Source organism: Manis pentadactyla, chromosome 11 (assembly GCF_030020395.1).
Source record: "Manis pentadactyla isolate mManPen7 chromosome 11, mManPen7.hap1, whole genome shotgun sequence".
Lineage (NCBI taxonomy): Eukaryota > Metazoa > Chordata > Mammalia > Pholidota > Manidae > Manis > Manis pentadactyla.
The window spans coordinates 101,178,312-101,203,564 of record NC_080029.1 but is presented as its reverse complement, the minus strand read 5'-3'; the positions used below and the strand labels follow the sequence as shown (position 1 = coordinate 101,203,564).

At 39.6% G+C, this 25,253-nt stretch overlaps 1 protein-coding gene across 4 annotated transcripts in view; it reads left to right on the top strand.

The window, feature by feature from the left end:
* MYO5A (myosin VA) overlaps window positions 1-25,253 on the top strand; it is a 183,303-nt gene that overhangs the window by 150,792 nt on the left and 7,258 nt on the right. Inside the window, exons 29-39 of one of the 4 annotated variants that reach the window (XM_036917750.2) lie at window positions 1,150-1,250; window positions 4,122-4,202; window positions 5,978-6,176; window positions 8,499-8,573; window positions 9,723-9,816; window positions 14,989-15,135; window positions 17,208-17,362; window positions 19,287-19,376; window positions 20,936-21,086; window positions 22,976-23,258; window positions 24,712-24,886. In XM_036917750.2, coding sequence (XP_036773645.2) covers window positions 1,150-1,250; window positions 4,122-4,202; window positions 5,978-6,176; window positions 8,499-8,573; window positions 9,723-9,816; window positions 14,989-15,135; window positions 17,208-17,362; window positions 19,287-19,376; window positions 20,936-21,086; window positions 22,976-23,258; window positions 24,712-24,886 — 1,551 coding nt within the window. The remainder of the gene's footprint in view (window positions 1-1,149; window positions 1,251-4,121; window positions 4,203-5,977; window positions 6,177-8,498; window positions 8,574-9,722; window positions 9,817-14,988; window positions 15,136-17,207; window positions 17,363-19,286; window positions 19,377-20,935; window positions 21,087-22,975; window positions 23,259-24,711; window positions 24,887-25,253) is intronic. The other 3 variants (XM_036917754.2, XM_036917753.2, XM_057488808.1) reach the window with 3 other exon arrangements.

Sequence of the window (25,253 nt, the reverse complement as noted above, 5' to 3'; positions counted from 1 at the left end):
ATGGTTTTGACATGTATTATATTAACTCCATGTCATTGTGAGACCTGGCTGTACAGCAAACATTGATGAAGGATCCTACATATACTGTTTAGACATAGAACGGGCCCTTAGGTTCTAAAGTATATTATTTTTAGAGGCTATGGAGCAATGGTTTTTATTGTCTATTCTTGCCCTGGTTTGGAAAAGAAAGAAGGTTGCTGAGTAGAAGCAAAGTTCTAAAATTGCATTGGTTGTCAGACAGATTAAACCAAAAAGTAAGTAAAATGTTAGCAAAAAAGTTCTTTTTATACAAAATCATTAGTAATTCTGACCTGCCAGATGTTTATTTCAAAAGCCCATGTACCTTGTTACCTGTAACAGAGGAAAACAGGAATTGAGTAACAGAAGGTGGAAGATGATTTCAAAGAACTAAATCTCTCCCATTTATATATATCTAAAGATGTGAGAAAATTTCAGTTTTGCTCAAGCATATCATCTGAAACACCTTTTTTGTACCTATATTTTAATCGAAAAATGAGCTTTATGTCAAACTTTTAGTGTTTTATTAGAGCATTTATTTTATCATAGCTGATTTTATCATAGTAGAAAGAACAGCTTTGTACGTTCCATTAAATCCTCAGTGTCCTTACTTGGTTATTATTCTAATGCTGTATATACAATACACTTTACATATGAAAAGTATATATGTGTGTGTGTATCTGTGTATGTACACACACACATATATATGTACACATATGTATACACATACATTAATATATACACACACATATACTTTTTACATATAAAATTTCTATATATACAGCATTAGAACAGCAACCAGGCAAGAGCAATGAGCAACTATTTAATGTAATATACATTTCACATAATGTAGAACATACCTAGCAAGTTAGTGATTTTATTTACAGGGCAGTGGCTCTCTAGAATCTAACCACCTTTGCAGTGGAACAGTAGGGATTCTCAAGTGAGGGAATGAGGCACTTCTCTCTTCACTGCCTGTATCCCATCTCCTCTGTAGCTGCACGGGCTGTGTGGGGGTGGGGGAGGGTGGAGCCATTAACCCCCGCTGTTCTGGAGGAGAGAAAGAAGTTGTATGTGGTCCAGATCTTTTGAGTTGACTCTTAGTGTGGAAATGTGTCATTCCCCCTGCAGAATACAATGACAGATTCCACAGTACTTTTGGAAGATGTACAAAAAATGAAAGATAAAGGTGAAATCGCACAAGCATACATTGGTTTGAAAGAAACAAACAGGTAAGTTGATCCTCCTTTTATTCATTTTGGTTTAATCATATTGATCTTCAGTCTTCAAGCCAGCCTCTTGTAGAGTAAGTCAAAGCAGTTATGCATTGACCTTCAAAGGGAAGCCAAGGTTTCCAATATATTCCCATTTGAAACCTCATCTGTAATGCAGTGTAGCATTATTGATGAGAGGTGTCAGATAAAACATTCTTTACATCAAGGGAACGTGCTTCTGTACAGGGGTTTTAGCCCTGAGAGTTTGCCTTGAGAAGAACATTAGCTGCTCACTGTTGGGTGGTGCTGGGTACTGACTTCCCCTTGGTATTCAGTATGGTTATTTGTGAAGGGCAGTGGGGCAACTGCAGCTTTCAATAACTGGAACTCGGTGTGAGAACTCAGTGTGGAGAGGAGAGAAGTATCTGGAATCACATCAGGGTGACCATGTAATTCTAAAAGGGTACCAGCGCTTCTAGGATGGGACCCTGATATTTGAGACCAAGTTTTTTCATTTTTCCCAAGGTGTTCTGAGAAAATCCTAACTCTGGTTTTATCCCAATTATTCTAAATATAAATGAAGTTGCGGGTGGCACTTAGCTCAGTCACTGTGTACGTAAGAGCCCTGGGTGGGTTGACCCAGAGGGCAGCGTTTACACAGTCACGAAATGACTGTACTTTCCTGAAAGTTTTCCCATTGCTGAGATTATCACAGAGTGAAGGCTCATTTCTAGAATTCCTTTAGCTTTCCTTCTACCCCCACATCTCAACAGAGCCTTTGTGCTATTAAATTGTGAACTTAAAGGACTGCATGATTAAAAGAATATGGCTAGTGATGATCACAGAGGAAGACAATTCTGGAGATTTGGATTATCAGCATGTAGTATAGGTGTCCTGATGCATAGTATCAGGATTGGTATACAGAAATACTTCCCAAACTAAAGAATATTGCCAGGCAAAATGTAAGGTACTTATCTTCTTTTACAGGCAAGAGTGGAGAATGCTTATAAAACTATTCGGTTACACCTAAACTTTAGTTTGTGAATGTAAATTATAAGCGTCTCTTACATCTAAGGATGTGTTAGTTTAGAAAGAGCTACACTACACTGTTTATCTGTCCATTCAGCTGTTCAGCCACCAGATGTGTATTACATGCCTGCTTGATACAGGCCCTGTGCCACACACCGGCCCTGTGCCCTGTGCTTGATGCAGGCCCTGTGCCACACACCGGCCCTGTGCCTGTGCTTGATGCTGGCCCTGTGCCAAACACTGGGCATATAGTCGTAAGTAAGCCAGGCAAATGCAGTCCCTACTGTCACAGTTCATAGACTGTTGGGAAAACAGCCAAGAGAATTTGGACTTCACTCCATTTTTGAAAGATTTTAAGTAGGAGAATCATATGAGGAGATTTGAATTTTCGAAAGCTAGCCCTGGCTTTTATGTTAGAAAATAGATTGTAGTGGAACAAGAGTGAAAGCATAAAGACCAGCTAAGAGGCTATTACTACAAGCGAATGACTGATTATGGTAACTTTGACTTGTTTGGTGGCAGTTGGGACTGAGAGAAATGGGGTACTTTGAGAGATACACAGGATGAGTCAGTAAGCCTTGTAGTTTATTGGATGTGTGGGCAAGGGATGGGGAATTGTTCAGGATGACCCTGAAGTGTCTGCTATGGGCACTTGCTTGAATGTGATGATGCCGTTTTGTGATCCTGGGTATGGGGTTTGGAGAAATGCAGGGTGGAGATGATCAGTAGATTTACAAATACTGAATTTAAATTAAAGACATCCAAAGAGAGAAATCCATCAGGCAGTTGAAAATATAGATGTGGAGCAGGAGAGCTGTGTGGGCTGAGATACAAATTTTGAAGTCATCACCATAGAATAATATAATTAAGACCATGCAAATATGTCAGTTCTCCTGGAAGACATGATAGATAGAAAATAGAAGACCATTCTCTGGAATTTGTTTTATGTAAACATTGTATCAACAACAAATGTCTAAGAAGAGGAATAAGACCCTGGGCTCTGGAGGTGGGTAGCCCTGGGCTCCACTACTTGCCAGCTTCCTCTGCAATGGGCAAATGATATATGTCGGGTTACTAGGAGAACTAAATGAAATGAATTCATGTAGAAGACTTAGAACCGTGTCTGACAGTAAACACTCAGTAATTTTATTTTTATACCAAATATATAGAAAAAGCCAGCAATCAACCTTGTCAATATTATTTATTAATTGTACCTACTTTTAATAACCTATGTCATCTCTAATATAAAAGCAGTTTCCCCAGGTCTTAAAATTTTTTTTTGACCCAAAAATTTTTTAAAAATCATGTCATAAAGGCTGAGAACTTTGGGTATATTCTTATTTATATTATTTCTATAAGAATTTTTAAAAACATTTGAAAAATAGGCAATCATTTTATTAAGCTAAAACAGGTTCCCACTCAGAAGACTTAAATTCCTGTTGAAAAGGATTGTGAAAATTGCCACACGAAGACAGTAGCCTGCGCTTTTGTTCTCTAAGTGTGTGACTGTCCATGGTTAGTGTCTAATATAACATGTGACATATAAGATCACTCCTCTAGCTGAATAAAATGTTAAAAACAAATCTCTTTCCTGCCTTTTAAGTTGTTTCATGTTTTTCAGGAAAAGTAGCTCTAGATCCTTGGTTATTTTGTTTTAATTTCTACCTGTTTATGTGTGAGGTTACATGTTACCCATTTTTTTAAAAATTAACCAACAATAAGTTTGTGGTAATGTGTAAAGTCATCTGTTAATAAAATCGTTTGTACTGACTTAGTAAAATAACGAATGACCACATGCTGTTCTTGGCTGCCGTCATCTCATCACCGTCCTGTGTCCTTTGTGTTCCTTTTGCATGGAAGACCGTCTGCTATGGATTGCCATGAGTTGAATGAGGATGGAGAGCTGTTGCTGGTTTATGAAGGGTTAAAACAAGCCAACAGGTTATATTTGTCACCTCAAAATAGAATGTTATTAATTTGTTGTTCTTCTTACTAACAGTGGCCTCCTGGCTTTAACTTCTCTATTTTTTATACATTGTCTTCCTGGGTAAATTTCAGTAAAACAGAACATTAAACCAAACACCTTCTTAAAAACCTTCTCCACTAAAGGATGCTTATTAAAGCTGAAATGCACTGATGGTGAATGTAAGAGTTTCTGCCCATAACCGAAGGACGCTGTCCAGAGTTTCCTTCAGATACTAAAATTTGTGAATATCTCACTAGGAGTTAGAAGAAAACCAAAATCTTTCAACTAGAGCCCAAATTACTATGGGAGAGAATAGTTAGTACCTATTACTTAACAGTTTCTTATTTGGAATAATGATCAGTCTTACAGATATATGTGCTTGTGGCTAATGTGGCTGCATTTTTATATATTATCATCATGCTGCCAACAGCAGTATTAAGTACATGCTTTGGCATTATGGGTGGTTATTGTGAAATTCAAGTTTGTGAAACAGCAAATCAAGAGAGTTCCCTGCATTGCTACAGTTCAAATTAACCACCCAAACTCAACATGTTAAATATGGTTAAGGAAAAGCAAATAAAATTGAAATGGCAACACCTTTCTAACACAGATATGCATGTCTCAAAAATCTCATAAAATACCACTTTAGTAATTAAATTTAAAAAATACTAATGTACTATTTGTTTAAGCAGCTTCTGTTTATTCTCCTTTGTTCTAATCTGAAACCATTGTCATTAACTTTGTGGTGTTATTGGTTCAAATCCTTTCGAAATTTTATAATCACTTAAATACTTAGTCTTAACAATTTGCTTGCAAGGGCATCAACAAGCTTTGCCCAGAAGTTGTTAACCAAGGGGATTAGAATAAAAGAACATCTTTTCTTTCTTCATGTCAGTTAATTCCTATAAATTTGTTTTGTGTTTGGTAAAGGGGTTATCATAGAAGTGGGGGTGCATGGTAAAGAAAGGGTGCTCTTTCCGGCATTCTCACCACCAGTGCCCTGGCCAGCTCACAAGCACAGCTGGTTTGTATATTTGCTGAGAAGCAGTAACTGCTTCGTTGGTCTATTAATATTTATGTTCTAAAACCAGGTTTGTTAGGATTTTGTTACTAATGTGGAAGTTATGGGGAGAGAGAAGATAACAAATGTAAAATATATGTGTATGAGATTTCAGAACTCTGTCTGGATTCAGGTAAATCTGTATAGATTTCAGAGTAGCACTGCAGCCTTTGTGGCCTTCAGAGATAAGAGTACAAAATAAAAATGGGACCCTGGGTGCACCCTCTGCCTGCAGTGAGTAATGCTGAAATTCTTAAAGGCGTTATTTACTTAGCTCAGCTTGTCATTTTATCCTCCGTAGTGCAGTTGTTTGTGACAAAGGTGTTGTGTTCGCCAGCCTAAGTGCTATTTGTTAAGTGTAGCAAGCCAAGTAAAAACGATGTCTTTAATTGATTACTTCAGTCATCATTTCCTATAAGCCTTTCAAAAGAGCTAAAACTTAACTATTTCTTAGGGCCCTTGAGAACTTTATATTTGTAGCAGGGTCCACAGTTCAGAAAAACAAATGTGAGAGCATTTGTTTCCATTTCTGGCCCTGTTTGAGTTGTTTGACTTTAATCGAGTCAGAAGTTGCACAGATGCTAAAGAGTTCCTACTTTCCTGCCCTTGCAAGTGAGCACAAAGCCTCACACTCACCAGAGAGGGACTTGAATGTCATCACCCTTTCCTGCCTGCGTGGCTTCTCTGCAGGCTTCTGGAATCCCAGCTGCAGTCCCAGAAGAGGAGCCATGAGAATGAGGCAGAGGCCCTGCGCGGGGAGATCCAGAGCCTGAAGGAGGAGAACAACCGGCAGCAGCAGCTGCTGGCCCAGAACCTGCAGCTGCCCCCAGAGGCCCGCATCGAGGCCAGCCTGCAGCACGAGATCACCCGGCTGACCAACGAAAACCTGGTAAGGGGAGTGCCCAGCCCTGCTGGTCGGTCCTTGTTTCTTCCTGATCAAGCATGTCTTCCTTGCTGGGAAAAAGTCGTTGCCCCACACTTGTGACCCTGTTAACTCTAGCCGAGGCAGAGCAAGGAAAATATGGCTGTGCTGGTAGAAACGAAAAAGGCCAGCACACAGGGTGTGTTTCTCACAGAAGGCTCTGGCACATCTGAGCATTCTCAGACCTAACGTGGAGGGCCTGGAAGGTAACCTCCCAACTGTACGCCGGGCTTCTGATGTCCTCAAGAACTCAGGTGACCTGCCTCCCACTTCAGCTATAGATTCTCTGCCATTCGAGGAGGTTTGTTATTTGGTTGTAGCAACAGTGGCTGGGGACAAGAAGTGTTCACCTTTGGTACCCACGCAGCCACTGAGGCCACCCCAGCCTCCATCTCAAGCAGACAAGCAGGGCTTAGAGTCAGGGTCAGGGGAGGCGGTGCAGGGCCATATGGGGCTTTTGGTTGACACTGGATGGAGCTCCCAGGTCAGGGAGGGGGGCCATCAGGATCTAGGTTTATACATTTTTTCTTCTTTCTAACAGAACTTGTACAGTGAATAAGGATATTTTTTTCCCTTTTGCTGGAATCTGGATGTTGGCACAGAGTTCTGTTTGTTTCTTTTTCTTTTCTCTTTCTTCTTGTCTTTTACAGAATATGTTTTCTAAAATATTTCTTTCTCAGTCACAAAATAATTTTAAAAATCTACTTAAGTTTGATAAAATTTAAATAAAGTAAATTTATTAAATTGGAACTCATTGAAAATTAAAATTTCATATATTTCTGTATAAAATCTATAGTGGCAGCCTGGTTTTGAGCAAAGCTGTTGAAGACTTGTGGTGACCTGTTCTCTCTTTTTTTCTTAATGCAGGGTTTTATTGACCCATAAAGAATAGTTTGGATCTTCTCTGAAGATTTAACAATCTAAATTATCCTTCCATTACTCTATCATTCACCAAATTCACATTACAAGTGCTTTTGTAGTGTCATCTGTTCAATCACCTTTTATATTAATTAGAAGCAAAACCCAAAGGTTTTCTTTTCATAGTCTGTCTCTCCCTCTGAGGACAGCTTGCTCTGTGAGGCTCCATTGCGGGAATGGGAGAGGCAGGTGAGGGCATGAGTTTGGACTTTTTTCAAAGTGACTAAAGTATCACTACTGTGGAGGAAAATCTTCTGAATAGTGGAGTATTTTTGAAATGTCATCTTATTACTCTCTAGTATATGGTTGCTTAAACTAACAATGCTTTCATGCCTAAGAACTGATAAATATACTGAATAATATAATAACAATTGATCAGTATAAATTCTGTGCTCATAAATAATTGTCTTAAAATACAAGGTGAAACCATGAAATAAAGATGCTTCTAGGTGGCAGATTCCCACAGTTTTTCACAAAGATGGGTGAGCGTTTTCCTTGAAACCTTGTCTGCAGTGTTATTTTTCTTGGCAAGTTTTCATAGTTAATACAAAAATAAACTAAGCTCCCAGATTCTAAGCTGGTAGAGTCTAGTTAATAGGTTTGTCTGCATTTTAGGCAAACTCTTTGTAGGCCAGCTACTTCTCCTTACTCAATGACTACAAATTCAAGAAAATGGATTGAAACTTAACTACAGGGAATGATGTACTTTTTCAAAATCATTGTACTTTTTAAATCTTAATTGTGCATTTTTTTAGGAAACACTTGGGCAGAATATTAAAGCAGCAGTGGATCTGGGCTTAGTGTTCTTGGAAACTACCCTGTATAATCCACCCACTACCTACCCTCACCACGCACAGAGATGATTTTTCTCCCTCCTGTGGTGAACACGCTTCCCAGGCCTTGCCCAGGCTGCCTTTCACAGAAGGAAGGCACACGGCTTCTCACCAGCCTCTCCAACTTCAAACAGGAGTGCCAGCATTGCCATCATTCTCACTTTCATTGTATTTGCCTTCCCCATTCTTGCCACTAGTGCTGGCAGCAAAAAAAGTGCAGCAACTTGTGGGAGGTCTGAGGGGTGAGGTAAGAGCATTACCTGGGGAACATGAGCGACCGCTGTGTTTACCTGCTGAATGATGGCACCCTGGCCACAGCCCACTTCCTCTGAGCATGTGACGATACATGAGTAGGTAGATTAGAATCATCTATACTAGAAAGATCAGAAAGCAATGGCAGATGACAAATCAGAGACTGTTGAATATATGCTGTTCCATTATTGGTGTTTTAGAATACTTAAGTTGATTTTGCTGAGAAGTAGCATTCACCTCAAAGACACAGAGAAAAAACAAATATCCATTGTGCCTGTTTTTTCAGTATTTTGAGGAATTATATGCAGATGACCCTAAGAAGTATCAGTCATATCGGATTTCACTTTACAAACGGATGATTGTATGTAAACTCAAGAGTACTTTTCTGTTGTCTTCCTGCTACTTCTAGCCCTCCGTAACTCCAGAGCACACTGCTGCCTGCCCCTTCCAGGAAGTCTGTTCAAAAACTTTCACCATTCCTCCCCACAGCTGACTCTTAGCCAATGGCGTCACCTCTATCAGTGTTCTGTGTCCACTATCTTGTTTGGTTTGTCATTAACACCAGGCTTACAGTATGATGGAAGCAAAATGCAATTTGAAGGACAAAGAAAAGCCAGTAAGCACAACTGAACGCTTTGAAATGCTAGCAACTATTCCCTTGAGTCTTTGGTCTAGTATCTAAATCTGCCCAGTGTACACTGAGGAATAAATGACTATTTGTATTTGTATCTTCCCCATAACCTGAAAAATAACCACAGACATCACTGATTCATTGCCCTCCTAAGCTCCAAGTCTGCTGTTGTCCATTTTCTTAATCATCAATCCCTTAACCATACCTGTGACTTCAGAAAATTCTAGGTTAAATAGCCAATTATCACAGACTTTTTACCTCCTCCCTTTAATGTACTGCTTTTGTTTTCTCTTTTTGTATAAAGCATTTGAAATTATCCCCTTTTTTCTATGTAAACAAAATTGTACACCTGTAAGATTTTATGGGCATTATGTCAAAAATCACAGGACTAATTTTAGCATTTCCAGAGGGTGGATCTCAGAGAGACAGTGCTTCACACAAATGGATGTCAGTCAAAAGCCCTGACCTAATTTCAACCATTTTGAAAACTTCCCCCAAAACTTTTTGTGCATTCATCAAATTTATTTTGCCTATTCCCCCTCACAAGAAACCATTCCACTGGAATAGCAGTACATTTTGCAAGCATTTAATTGTTTTACCCACTTGGAATCTGCTGGAAAAGACTTCCTAGTGAGCCTGCTATCCATCACGCTGTAAAGGATTTTTACTACATTGTGTATTTTCACATTTGGCTTTTATTGTAGTAGCATTTCTCATGCCTGCCTGTTTTAGCCAGGTGGTGGCTCCACCAATGAGCTTTTCAGGAGCTTTTATGTAAAACTAACATTGCTGTTCTGTGATTTTGTGTCTTACTGCCTTCTGTGCATTTTAGAAGGCCTGTGTTGATCTTTCTGCTGTATTTCTCATTTTGATCTTTAGGATTTGATGGAACAACTTGAAAAACAAGATAAGACTGTCCGGAAACTGAAAAAACAGCTGAAAGTATTTGCTAAAAAAATTGGTGAACTAGAAGGTATTTAAACATATTTTTATGGTAATTGCTGAATCTTGGTTTTGTGTTGCTGTACTAGTGGTCTAATAGATTTGCATGTGAATATTAGGGATGATAACAAAAATTACTTTCAGCAAATTGGCTTCTGTGAAGTAGAAATTTCCATTACTAGGTGGGGAAAAATACACTTTTCACAGTAGTACTAAGTTAGAAAGAGAGAGAAGTCATTCAACAAACATCTAATGACTATCTTTTATATGCCAGGCACTGTGTTAGACAGTAGAGCATAGAAGTCAAGCTCATAAATGCTGGAGTCAAGCTTCATGGGTTCAAATACTGGCTTTTCTACTATTAGTCATCAGATATTAGCCAACTTATTGAACCTCAGTTTTCCTACCTGTTAAATGGGAATGATAATGGTGTCTGTCAGACATGTGTGAGGATTAAATGAATTAATATGCATAGTGCAGTTAGTAAAGCTCCTGACACATAGTAAATGCTATAGACAACTTATTATCACATTATTATTACTACTGTTGTTCTTAGTACTGGGGATACTAAAATGAATATAAGACAAAGTCTGTTGTCCTCAAAAAACTTACCATCTGATGGAGAAAAAAAAGCAGAAAATGAAATATGATTACCAAGAAGTAAGATTTCTTTAAACATCTCATGGTTTATATATGATAGGAAAGCACCTTGAGAAATAATCAGATATCAGTTGTTGTATACAAATGTATCTTGTCTTGTGGAGTAAGTAGTGTGTGTGTTCCTTCAGTAAGTGTTTATCCAGGTGCCAGGGATAGGGCAGTGAGCAGGGCTAATGCCAGATTCTAAGTTTGTTCCAACAGTGCTCTCAAGAGATTTAGAGAGACCCCCTTTAGACTGCCTGCAAACCTGTGTGAACTGTTGCCATTTTGACCAAAAATGATACTGTTCAGTCTGAGTACTCATCTGTTCTCCCAATTTCACCCAACATAATTTTTGTTTGGCTCTAAGGGTGACAATTCCCCATCACTGGAAATAGTCAGAGCCTACTACAATTAACTCTGGATGGTTTTCATTCTTCCAACAGCCAGACCTGTTGGTCTTCCTGCTTCTCTTGGACAAGTCCTGCTCATCCTTGGAGACCAGAGTCATAATGTCACATCCTCAAGAGCAGTCTTTCCCAATCACCCAGACAGACCCAAGGCTCTGTCCTCTGTGTACCACAGTTTGGTTCATATTGCTTGTAATTTTCACTGTCATATTTTTAGCTGTTTTTCTCTTTGAATTCCTGGTTTCCTCAATTAACTATGAGCTCCCTAAGCATGGGGACTGCTTCATATTTCCCCTCATTTTCACAGCACAGTGTCTGACCTATCATAATCATTCTACAAATGTTTGTTGAATGAACTAATGTTGTAAATGTTTAGAACTGCAACAGGGATAGCTACTTTGAAGAATACTCTCTTGGATGTACAAATGCTGAAACATTTATTTAGAAATCAAATTGCTTTTGCAGTCATATTTTATATATAATCATTTGGCATTACATGATTAATATATTACATTAAACTTTGAACCTCCAAATCACACACGTGGGCTCTAATGCCTATTGGCAGATCTTTAAAACTCCTTATTCAGAAAACCTTTCTGCTTTTAAATCTACACTGATTGTGTCATGAGATGATGATTAGGCAGCAGAGTATTTGCTTGAAAGAACCAATTTTAAGGGTATTGTAAAATTCTTTTTTAAACTCCTAATGGTTCCTTTGTCATACATTAGTAAATTTTGATAAATAGAAAAGCCACTTATTAATTTAAGTTTTTATTCAGCTTCCTTTGATAAGTATATTTTTAATTGAAGAGATAGGTTAGAATATTTCAATATGTCAGCAGTTTTAAGCCATCATCAATTAGGAATCAACCTCATCAGTTAAACTGTCAGCTAGTTGTGTTCTTAACTTTGTAAGTAGCATTGAGAAAGCAACCCATAGATTAAACAAAAAAGATATAATATTCTCGAGAAAAGTATTTTGAGTTAAATGATACATATCTAAAGAATAAAATGGAATGGTTATGTGACTTGAGTGCTTGCTGAGTGCTGTAGGGCCCACCCCTCCCCCAGGTAGAGAATGAAGGATAAAGGTCTTCTGACACTCCTCTTTCTGTCCTTTTATCCCCTGTTGTACAAGGTTGCTGTGCAACAAAACACCTTCTAATAACTAGAGGTTTTCTTATATTTTTCTTTTAATATAATATACTTAAATTCTGGTTTAAAATAGCAAGACTCTTGCCACCTCATAGGTTACACTTAATTAAGGAGACTATTTTAGAAGACAATGAAGGCTTTTTTTTAATGCCAATGTATATAATTTTTAGCAGAAATTATAGGTAACCAGTGTTTCAAATTTGATCTTCTTTGTACTATATTTTAATTGTGGAGTGGGCATTCCATCTCAATTTTCATAGTCAGGGAATTTAGACCTAAAAGAATTGTAGGAATTAATTAATTATTAAATAAACAGTGAAAAAAGCAAAAACAAAAAAGTGGGGCCCAGAAATCATAAGTGACTTGCAAAGTGTCAGCCAGTTAGTGACCACACTGGGACTGGAACCCAAGCCTCTGAAGACCACTGATGTGTCTCTTCGTGTCATAGTTTCCAGCATGATCTCTCTATTTGTAGGAGTTTGATTATCTCAATTAAACCTGAGAGCACAATCTTCCTGGTACCAATGGAAGGAAGAATAGGTCTTTAAAAATCTTCCGATTTCCTTTCCTTTTCAAGGACAAAAAGGTTCAGGAATATTTTTCACTGAAGTATAAGGAGCCTAAAAAATGGAAGCAGGAATTGCTTCAGCTCTTTCTAGAAGGATTTCTGTATTAGATGGAACATTGGACTAAATGACCCCAAGGACTTTGGGCTAGTGTCCTGGCTTCTTAAGTAAATCGCTGTTTTATCTGTGAGTTTTTGTAGACTCAAATCTCTGGGGAGAATTCAACGGCAGAGGGAAAATTTTTAATGAAAATATGGCAAATTTTGTCTGACATCTTTGTACAGAACCAAAAATATCTTGAATAGAGGTTTTGCAAAAATAAAGTGAAACTTTATTTTAAACCATGAGATCTCAGTAAAAATAGTCACCATATTTCATAAATTCTCATGTGCATACTTTTTTCAGATTTTAACAGCTCTGAAATTAAGATGTGTCTTTCAGCTATGACAGGTTGCAGTTTAACTGGCAGTGTTTTTCCTTCTGTAGTAGTATATGAAGTCGTGCTATATTGCATACCCAATGGTACCTTAGATATACTGAAGTCAGTAGGTTTAAAACATTCTCTTTGGGTTATATGGAGTCCAGATATGTACATTTCTTGATAAGCTTAGTAAGTTGAATCTGTTTCCTCCCAGTTTCACCTCTTAGAATTGTTTCTGTGGCTTAAAGTGACTAGAAACAGCTGCCATGGATTTTATTCTCCTATATTTTACATGCAGCATGTACAGGACCTGTGAGGGCCACTGTATGCTGATTCTGAGATCCTTGTGGTCTTGTGTTTAAACTGAATCCAGAAATAATTTATGCAGAACTAAAGCATTTGAATCTCCTGTCTCCTGTATAGAGGAATACATTTTATGGTTAGTCCTGTGGCTTCCAGACTGCATCATGTATGTGAAACACTAGATGCCACAGCCCTGATTTGTCCAATCACAATATGATCACTCTTTAGATATAGTGTTGATGGACGGCGGTGATTTTCAGCACTGACAGCCCTGGTGTATGACGCTACGGCATGAAGTGGCAGGGTGTCACTAGGCTGTCTGCCACATAGGCAAGAGCACTTGCAGGTATTGGTGTTCTCTGTAATAACCTTGTCCTGTGGGACTGGCTTCCCAGCACTAACACAGGAAGCTGCTCAGCGACAGAAGCTCTACTCACACCTTATAGAATCAGCAACATGAAACTGTCTAATGTGTCTTCTGTTTGACAATGATCTCTGAACTCAAACTTAATGTACCCCTAAATAGATTTATTACCTGTCCCCTTTCCTGTAAATAAAAGGAGAAAAACCCTGCTTACTAGCACTCTCTCCACAAACACCATCACAACTTGTGTCTTCCCTTCCCTTCCCTTACATTTCCCATTCAATCCTCAATTTTAAAGTGAAATTGGAGACTCTCCATAACCCTTAGCATAATCCTACTCTAACAGCTGCTGTGGTCAGTAGTGCCCATTTCTAACATCTGAAAGAGTTGTTGCCCAGTGGTTGTACTTTAATGGTTGCAACTTCATGATAAGATTTTTTATCAGTCTACTAAAAACAAACAAAAAACTGAATATTTAGGAAATCATATTAAATAGAGGTGTTTGATCTGTTCTTGATTTCTGTGGGAATGAGGGTGGCAGGAGGTCTCTTAAAAGGCCTCTATGTCATATTATAAGTTGTTCACCGAGATGGAAGTACAGCATGGAGAATATAGCCAATGATTCTGTAATATCTTCCTATGGTGACAGACAGTAACTGCACTAGTGGCGGTAAGGATTTAATAATGTGGGTAACTGTTGAACCACTGTGTTGTTTATTTGAAACTAATATAAGATTGTGTATCAACTACTCAACTGTACATCAATAAACAGAAAGAGGACCCTGTGAAAAATAATACACTTCACTTAATCTAGTGTGAAGAAACCCTATTCTACCAGCTATCTTGAAATGGTTTGAACTAATTGCAATGATACATTCAAAGTAAATGTTCTATTTCTTTAATAACTAGATTCATAGAGCTAAAGGTGAGAGGGAGTCTTTTGTACTCTTGCTTCCTCTTTGTTATAGAATATTGCTTTTCCTTCTGTGACTTAAAGCCCAAGTATCTTTCACCATTTATGATTGGTACCAATTAGTTAACCATGAAGGGATACCACTTGTTTTGGGGACATTTAATTTTATTACAAAGTAAACTTCAATATAAAAAATGCTTTTGAATCAAGTAAAGTTCTTTGATGTTGACAGTAGCTAAGCACTGGTGGCTGTCAGAGTGACATCACCATATAATTTTGCCATCTACCCACCTAATTTTAGTAGGAAAAATATTTACAGATGGGACAGTTAATTGTCTGTTGTTATAGAGTTCATTTGAAATTATAGGAACATGGAACTCTCATATAGTCTACCTGGAAAACATTTTCTTTTCCTTTCTGTTTCTCATGAAGTGGGCCAGATGGAAAACATATCTCCAGGACAGATCATTGATGAACCCATCCGTCCAGTCAACATTCCCAGGAAAGAAAAAGATTTTCAAGGAATGCTGGAATACAAGAAGGACGATGAGCAGAAACTTGTTAAGAATCTGATTCTGGGCAAGTATTTTCTGCATGGGGTAAAAGGTCTTTCTGGTACATATGTCGGTGGTGGGAAAGACTAGTTAATAATTTTTGGAATTTTCAACACTGGTTTCTTTAGTCTTTATTACATACTGTGCATTATTGAGCTGCAGTGGCATCCTGACTACGTCATACATTATTAGGCAGCTGCAGGGGGACTTGCCTAGGACCCACCCAGAACAGGCCTTTGGGGCCAGGCCTTCTGAGCTCTGCTACATGTTAGAATAACCTGGTAAGTTTTTGAAAAGTACTGATGTATGGTCCCTACAGTAACCTAATTACACCAAAATCTCCAGAGGGAAGAGCCTGGCTATGTCTAGTATATATATTTTTTAACCTTTGAAGAGATTCTGAACTGTAGCCACAGTTGAACACTATTGCTCTGGACCATTGAAGTTCCTGAATTTCTATTTCTCCTTACTTACCTAGGAAGGTATATAACTAAATATCTCAAGAATGACAGTTCAGTAATAAGGAAGAAGCTAAAGAATTAAGGAAAATATTCCAGCAAAGAAAGGAGAGGGCTGGACAAATGAACTGGTCATGGAAAAAGCATTTTAGAGCAGCAAAAGGCCTTTAAGATTGGGTGTGAGCCTGCTGGCTCTGCAAGAGGACTCTTTAGGGGAGGGAGGGGAATGATTAGGGAGTGCACACAGCCTGTAAGTTGTGAACAGAAAAAGCTAAAACCTGTCAGCCTTTGAATAGCATTCCTCCCCTCAGATGCCAGGGTAACAGCAATGTGATTGGTACTTTACACCTGATTTAATGGTCTTAGGGTTCATGGCCTTAAACTTAGTACTATATATGTATAGGTACAGAGGCACTTAAGTTTCAACATCTTCATTTAGCAAAAATGTTAAGGAGCCACTGGTTTTTAAGCATGCTGTTAACAAAGATTCATTGATTCAGTGAGCATTTATGATCTCTTAGCATGTGGGAAACATTTTCCAGGTACTGGATAGTGAGTAAAGTCAAGTCCTCATTCTCATAGAGCTTACATTCCAGTACTGGGGAGGGAACAGAGAAGTACGTATAGTCGGGTGAAAAGAATAAAGAGTGAAGACAGGTGTACTAGTTTACATAAAGTTGTCAGGAAAGTCCTCTTTGATAAGGTGATCTTTGGACAGAGACCAAAGGAAGGAAGGAAGCAAGTTACGCTGCTCTCTGAGGAAAGAACATTCCAGTACACAGTACATAGGCCCTGGGGTGGGGGCATGCCTGGCATATTCAACCAACAGCAAGAAGGCCCAGTTTGCTGGAGCACAGGGAGCTGGGGAGGGAAACAAAGCCAGATCACACAGGCCATATCAAGGATTTACAGGTTTATAAATGAATGACAAGGGAAGCTACTCGGAAGATTTTTCAGGACAAGAGTGACATGATCTGACCTACATTTTCGTATAGAATTACTCTGGTGGTTATGTGGGAAATGTCTTAGTGGGGAGCAAGGGGTGAATCAGGGAGACCACTTTGGAAGCTGTCACTACAATCCAAGGATGATGGATTGTACTAGACAAGGGTGGCTAGTAGAGGAGTAGTTGGACTCTGGATGTGTTTTATCGATAAATTCAGGATTTGATGATGGATTAGAAATGTGGTGTGAGAAAAAGGAGTCAAGGATAATGACAAGGTTTGTAACCTGAGAATTCAGAAGACTGGAACTGCCATTTACTGAGGGGGGGCCAGCTCCTGGAAGAGCAGGGTCCATAGGGAATCAAGAATTTGGTTTGGGATAGGCTTAGCATGACGTGCCTGAGCAGAGATGTCAAGAAGACAGTTGATAACACAAGACTGGAATTCAGGGAAAAGTCAGAGCAAGAGATACAAATTTGAGAGTTGTCATTATATAGACAACTAAGATTCACATGTCCCCATCCTCAGAAATTTCTCTACTTCATGAGCTATTAAAATATTCTCTCTTAAATGACCTACTTACTCTGAATGATTCAACTCTTTCATGAGAATTGTGCTTTTATATCTCACAGTAGCATTCCTCATGAAGACTTTCAGTGTTACATAAGATTATATATCCTCTTTTCTTTTTGCAGAACTGAAGCCACGTGGTGTAGCAGTTAATTTGATCCCAGGGTTACCAGCATATATCCTGTTTATGTGTGTTCGACATGCTGACTACCTGAATGATGATCAGAAAGTAAGGTCATTGCTAACGTCGACAATTAACAGCATCAAAAAAGTATTAAAGGTCAGTTCATGTTCAACAAGATACTTGTAACAAATATTGATGATGACAGAATCTGCAAAAAGGTGCTTTTCCTTCCTTAGACTTGGACTAAGTCGCCTTTAAAAAAAATTACCCATCTTCACTGTTCACATACTTTGTAGGAAACATCATTTCTTGCAACATGTCTGTATGCCTTTTTCAAATCAGGGCTCAGGTGGAATGGGAATCAAAATTGATATAACTGCATGGAATTGTGGAGTAAATTAAGCTTCTTCATAGACAGAAATACTCTGCTTTGAGGTCTTACAACTAAATTAAAGGTATTTAGTGGAGTCCATATAGAGAGAGAATCTGATGCTGTAGTTAAAGTAGGTATTAAACACATTCAATAATACATAGTTCATTCATATAAAAAGATGTCTGATAAAATGTTAAAAATGTTCTTCCAACTTTTCTTCCCATTATTCTCCAACTCACCCCATAGTTTTCCTTCTTCTTTGAAATGCCTGGTTCCATGTGAGAAGCAACACACAGATACTAATCAGAGAGGAAAGACTTGGGGAAAAGGCAGCAAAATTATACAACAGAGCAGAAAGCCCTACATAACTCAGAAATCACTGAGTCATGTTGCATAATCCTCCTCTTGCCTCTCTAGAAAAGCAGTGAACTTATACTTAATTCTAACTCATGTGTTTTTGTGGGGAGCTAAGAGAATGTTCTCCAAGTACTTTGCTTTCTGATTATCCAATTTAATGACAACTTTTAGGATGGAGATAAATGGATAGTTAATATGCCCAGTGGGCTCTCAAATCTAAGATGACTTTTATGTGCTATTTTTTTTAAGTATGGTAGAATATACATAACAGTATTTACCATCTAACCATTTTTTCAGTGCATAGTTCTGTGGAATTAAGTACATTCATATTGTTGTGCAGCCATTGTCACTGTCCATCTCCAGAGCTTTCCCATCCTCCCTCACTGAAACTCGGCACTCAGCAACACCCTCCCTCCAGCCCCTGGTCATGAACTGTTGACAAATGCTGGTTCTCAGGCCCTGCTGTACAGCTACTCAGTGTAGTTACATTCTTCAGTGGTTACTAAATCTTGGACTTTCTGAAGAGTAACATTTAGAAATTAATGAATGTCTGCTGAATATAAGTCATTTAGGTTTTGGTGTGTGCATGCTGTATTGCACTTAGACTACAAGTTTCTTAGGTTAACTCCTGCAAAGACAACAAAACCAAATCGTAGAGTTTTCTCCCTCTCATCATAATTGCAAAAAGACATTTATGTAATATGACTAATTATCATACCAAATTGTTAAGGATTAAAAAGGAGTGGGTAGTAGACATAATGCCCTTTTGATACTGTCTACACCCATGTGCCTTTGTCTCACAGCCCTGCTGTGAACTGAAGGGTGCTCGTCAGTGTCCCTGTGTTGATGAGGCAGCCAGTTTGGCAGGTGCCCCAGTCCTGATGAAAAGCGTCTCTGCCGCCCTGCACAGGACTTCCTCCACCCCATTCCTGATTCGCTGCTTAGAACTGTATCTTGTCCTTGACAAGATTTTTTTATCTTACATGGGTGTCTGCTTCACAATCTTTGTGATCCTTTTTTGTGCATTCAGTCCTGTCTGTTTCCCTTGGTGGCCCTGAGGGAAGTAAGTTTGGGGTAAGCTGTGGCTTGGCAGATTTTTTTCCAGTTTAAAGGGATTGTTAAACTAACAGCAACAGAATGACTGGGCATCATTTTCTAATAGCAAACAACCAATGAACCCATGGTTGAAATTCTCTAGCAGTGATATAAGACTTTATAATTGCAGTGTGATTTATTTTTATAATTCCTTGTAATGGTAACTGAAGGAAATGGGCCTTCTGGTATCTGTTAGGTTTCTTTCAGATTGTTATTTCCCTAAAAAAGTTAATGTAGACCTATTCTCTCTCTCAGAAAAGAGGTGACGATTTTGAAACTGTCTCCTTCTGGCTCTCTAACACATGCCGATTTTTGCACTGCTTGAAGCAGTACAGTGGAGAAGAGGTAAGAAAACCTTGATTACCCAAACAGCATGCTACACTTTCTCTGACCTTCTCAAGAAAGAATTTTAAAGCACAAACTGTTTAATCATTTATTCATTTAGAAGCCTGAATTCCAAGCTGTCTTGACAATTCATAGTTTGTTTAATGTTTATTACTTAGGAAACAGTGAATGGTGAGCAACATAGATTCTTCTGAGAGTTTGTATTTTAAGAAAGCACAGAAGAAGTAAAATGAGCATTGGTCCAGGAATAGTTATCAGCAGGGAAATTTTTTGTCAGTATGTGGAAGTGGGCTTTTCAAGGAATAACATGGAAATATTGAACTATTTAAAGAAATTTATCAATTTTGGCCATGTGTTAAAGGTGATCAAGCTTAGTTACATCTCTTTAGATTTGTCCAAATATTAGTTTTGCTTTTTGTTTGCAGCAATGTGTTTATGACTTGTTAGACTTTGTATTTCAGAACTATGTAATATATTACTATTTATTAAGGGATACTAGTATGTATCAGACAGCACTTACTATACATTGTTATTTAATTCTACATCTCCATGAAGTAGGAATTATAACCCAATTTTACAGAAGAAAAACTGAAGCTCAGTGAAGTTATTCCATTTGCCCAAGCCCTCTCAGCCATAAAAAGCAGAGCTGGGGTTCTGGGTCTGCGCACCTCCGAGAGCCTGTGCCCCTAACCACTGCCCTCCACACCTCCCACCCTTTGTCGGGAGGGCAGGTGGAGAAGCCGAGCAGTAGCACTTTGTGTACCCAGAGGCTGGGGCGGAGAACTGTCCTGGCAAATGATGGGAAGTATGAGCAACATGTGGTCCCTGAGAAGGTGGGACTGATGAACCAGAATGAGGGCCGTTGAGGGTCCTGCCGTCCCCACCTGTAGGCCACATTGATAAGTGGGCTGTTGGGGAGGCAGAAGCCCGCCGTGGGCAGGATCCCTCAGGCAGGCAGCTGCCGGTGGCAGGCAGTGTCTGGCGAGTGCCAACCTGCGCAGTGGCTTTCCCCTGTGACCAGACCACCAAAGATGCCATTCTAAGTTCAGACTGAAAATCATGTATGGATACCATGAAATACAGGACAGGGAAATTTTTTTTCACCAGTTTCTGTAGAAATTGGTCTATTTTAGATTATGTATGCCCTTTAGGTGCAGTATTTATAAATAGGACTGTATTTAATGAATTACAGTTAAGAGATTAGTACTTTAGATAATGTAGCATTTGGCAGTAAACCTGCTGCTTCATAAGTGAAAATACTCATTAATTTTTTTTTCAAATTAAGTTACTACATCTTGTTTCACTGACATTGCTGTTGGAAAGGCTTAACTAGGTTGCCAAGTTTAGCTACTAGTCAAAGCTAGTAGGGAGTGGAGGGAGAATATGATGGAAATGAATACTCAGCACCGGAGGATGCCTACCCTGGCATTTATGTGTGGGAGGGATGAACACTCTTCAGAGAGAGAAGAGCAGCACGGTGCTGATAAAACAAGAGACTTAAATAGACAGAAAAGACGTTTTACTTCATGTTTATCATTAACTTTCCATTATGGCTCTAGGGCTTCATGAAACACAACACATCTCGCCAAAATGAACACTGCCTCACCAATTTTGACCTGGCTGAGTACCGACAGGTGCTAAGTGACTTGGCCATTCAGATCTACCAGCAGCTCGTGCGGGTGTTAGAGAACATCCTTCAGCCCATGATTGGTAAGACCCAGGCACTGTGACGTCAAGGTCTGTCTTCCTCATGTACCCACCACTAGGTGACCACCAGTGGCACATGTTTTGAGACATGTGTTCATGTATTCATGCAGAGAGCATAAAGTAGTAAAACCCATCCTAAAATCAGCTGAGGAGCCCAGAACCCCAACCATGACCAACTTGGACACAGCACAGTGCTTCCACAAGACTAAAACTTCCCCACTGCATACGGCTTCCTCTTAAGACTGGGTTACCCTTCATACCCAGGAATAGACCTCATGCCTCATCCAGTTTTCAAAGACACCTTAAACCTTGGTCTAGGACACTACTACTCAGGGCTTCTTAGGAGCCCATCTGAAAAAAAAGAGGCTGGGGACGGTTTGCACTTTGTCAAATAGGCTGCGGTAAAAGGGCCTGGAGGGGACCATGGCAGCAAGAATGGGGCTCATACCCTGCACGCTGAGGGGGACATCTCCTAGACCCCCGGGAATTGTTAAAGGCAGTTTGGTTTAAAGTAGGTGTTTACCATTGGATGGGCAACTGGTGTGTGTGTGTGTGTGTGTTTCTATACATGTGTATTCTTCTACATGTGTGATTCCATGTACCTCTCTTTATATGTGTCTTTTCATTCTGGGGGTATATTTGTGTATCATGCCTATATTCTTTTGGAATATGTAGCATGTGTGAAATAGAAATTAGAAGGTATGTACAAATTGCAGGCTGCTAATTTTGAATGCATTGAATTAATTTTTTAACTTACCAAACTCTGTTGTCTTCAGGCAGATTATCAGCAGCCTGTTAAGGCTACTCCCAGCCGCCCTTTCTTTCCCCAGCCATGTGTTTTCCATATTTCCACAACTTCCTCATTTCCCTTCTATGGGCTCATCATATTTCATTTTCTATTTTAGGCCCACAACTAACCAACTAGGAACATAGAAGGTTGAGGAGGCCATGGGAGATGGCAGTGATTTCAGTTGTCCCCAAAAAGGTCCTGAATTTTAAGCAACCTAGGTCAGCTAAAATGCAAGAGGTAACACAGATGCAAAGAAGGTCAGCTTCAGCCAGTCTTTCTTCTACTTTTGTGTGCTTTTATTGGCTAAAGAAGTTTACCTCTAAGATATCCACTTTAAATCATTGCTCCCATGTTCCAGTGATTTAACAACAAACATGTTGTATCGGTATAGTTCTGTGGAAGCTGCATTTAGCCTAGGAGATATGAAAGTGATTGGGGATGGTCCCTGCTCTCAGGGGGCTCCCATCCAGCCAGGGGGCATAAGCCAAACTCTGTGTTCTCCAAGGGATCAGCATTGCCCCAGGTGAGAAGACTGAGGTCTGCCTGCTCTTGTGGGAAGCTTGGGGCGAGGAAGGGCCTGGCTTGGCAGCCTCCGTCCCCAGCCTTCTTCAAGACCACCTAGTGGCCTGCTGTTCTTGCTGATTGATTTGTGTGCCCCTGGGGTTCACATATCCCTGGAGAATGCCCATCTTCTCCCCAATCACTACATACCTCTCTCTCTCAGAAACCCTCCCAAGATAACCACATACTTGTGCTATTACAAAGCTACTGCTTCATATTATAGGAAATGTACCTGATTAAGATTTCCTGATTTTATGGTAAGTTTTTACATTTAAGAATTATTCCTTCCTTACAGCTTAAAATATGGAAGCCCTTTTTTGTGAAGTTCCTTTCCCCTCTTCTGATGCTCAGATCATTTTCCTACATTGAGTGTGTGTGTGTGTGTGTGTGTGTGTGTGATGCTCAGATCATTTTCCTACATTGAGTGTGTGTGTGTGTGTGTGTGTGTGTGTGTGTGTGTGTGTGTGTGTTGGGGGGCATGTGCATGTGAGACAAGTCTCCTTCCATACCTTCTCTTCTGACACGGGAACTACTCCTGCAGTCTCCGGCATGCTGGAGCATGAAACCATTCAGGGCGTGTCTGGGGTGAAGCCCACGGGGCTGAGAAAGCGGACCTCGAGCATCGCTGACGAGGGCACCTACACACTGGACTCCATCCTCCGGCAGCTCAACTCCTTCCACTCGGTCATGTGTCAGCACGGCATGGACCCTGAGCTGATCAAGCAGGTTGTCAAGCAGATGTTCTACATCGTGGGGGCCATCACCCTGAACAACCTCCTCCTGCGGAAGGACATGTGCTCCTGGAGCAAAGGCATGCAGATCAGGTGAGCAAACGCTCACACCTGTGCTGGGCTCCTCTCACTGCCCAGCTGCCTGCCAGCGTGCAGCATGCTGAGGGCTTGTTTGAGGTCAGGTGCAGCTGGGAAGACCAGACATGGAGCCACTTTCTCTTGCCTGGCTAGACTTCTGCATTTTTATTCACTATGTCTCCTGGCTGGGCCTTTCAGCAGGTTCCGCTTGCCACTTGTTAGGGACCCTGCTCCACTGTGAAGCTAACTTGTCTGAAGGGAGTGGAGAAATGATGACAAATACATAGAGAGGAGATAGCTGCTGCCTCTCCTTTTGTGTGTGCTTTGAGTGTACAATAATAAATACCAAATTATAATGCAGATGTCTAATGTTTGCTCTTATAAATTTATTTTGACAAAATACCTTTTAATACCATTGGCAACAAGAACATGTCTAATAAATCTTTTACTAACACTTGGAATATGCCCTTCTATATTTTAAGAAAAGCTGCACTCAATTTTATGCCCAATTACTCCTCGGCATGTTATCATTATCTCATTATCGCAATAGAGCTGATTGTTTTTTGCAAATAATTTATTTTAAAACAACTAGCATAGTCACCAGGAGGGGGAAAAAAAAGATTTCTCCTACAAAAGTCTCTAGTTAATCTCAAGAAACCTTTTCAGTTTTCCATTCTGACCCACATCCATTGTGGTTAACGTTAAGAAGACAATGCCTTCCACTCAGGTAGTAGAATTTATTTCTCTATAAGCTTTGCTTGTACTTGGGAAGCGTCTATATAATATCATATTGCCTGGTTTCTAAGCTCTGATTGTGTACCCATCTACCTTATTTATTTTCAGAAGCATTATCACTTGGTTGGCCACCTTGAAACCTCAGCATCTGTGTGGTTTCTGTGTCTCTCTCCGAATCTGGGGTCTTTTGTCTCTTCCAGCGGCCCACACTGGCCCTTCTGTCCTTCCATCCCTGAGCTTCCCCAGGCCACCGTCTCCATCTCCCAGACTCTTCCCTAAGGAGGGCTGCAGTACAAAGTCTGAGAGGAGGCTCTTGTCACTCAGCTAACTAACTTGGAGTTTGACTTAAGGAAAAGAGAGCACTTAACAGATCATCTGGTTTCACATCTGAGGTTGTCAGAGGAGCTAGAAAGTGTTTTGGGTCAGCTGTTTAATAAGGACACGGCATGTGTCCTCTATTGTCTTTTAGCAAGTCTTATTTCTTGACTTGCTATATTGGCTGTATTTCTTTCTTCCATTAAAGATAATACATTCTGTAGCCACTTACTCTTACATAATTATAATTATAAACCTCATGACTATTTATAATACATTTTTAAGCACAGCTGACAAGATTTAAGAAAACTGAACAGAAATACTGCCTGTCACTTTCACTGAAATTCCTGACACCAAAAATTAAGACATTTATGACAACATTCATAAATTTGCATTCTTTCTCTATTTTTTGGCATAGGTACAATGTCAGTCAACTGGAAGAATGGCTGCGTGACAAGAACCTGATGAACAGTGGGGCTAAAGAAACCCTGGAGCCTCTCATTCAGGCTGCTCAGCTTTTGCAAGTGAAAAAGAAAACAGATGATGATGCAGAAGCCATTTGCTCCATGTGCAATGCTTTAACTACTGCCCAGGTAAAGCCACTGTGCCTACTGCAAAATAATTTAACATTCATTAAGGGAAATATGTACACAAGCAGTCTTCTAGCTATTGTTCTTGTCTCTAAACTACATCTGTGTCAGAGAAGATACCTGTATAGATATGGAAAGAAGATTTTACTAGAAAGTAATACATAGCAGTACTAGTCACAGTCATCAACATCTGATGTCCAGTAAGTACCTGTTGAGGGTCTATGGTGTTCTGCATGGTTTTCCAGGTGCAAGATACAGCCCTGAACTTTGAAAACAAAGTCTGCTCTCATAGGGTGTATTGTCTATGGATTCTGTGGAGCCTATATTCCAAAGAATAATTTTCCATATTATTTGCTAATTGAATGATTCC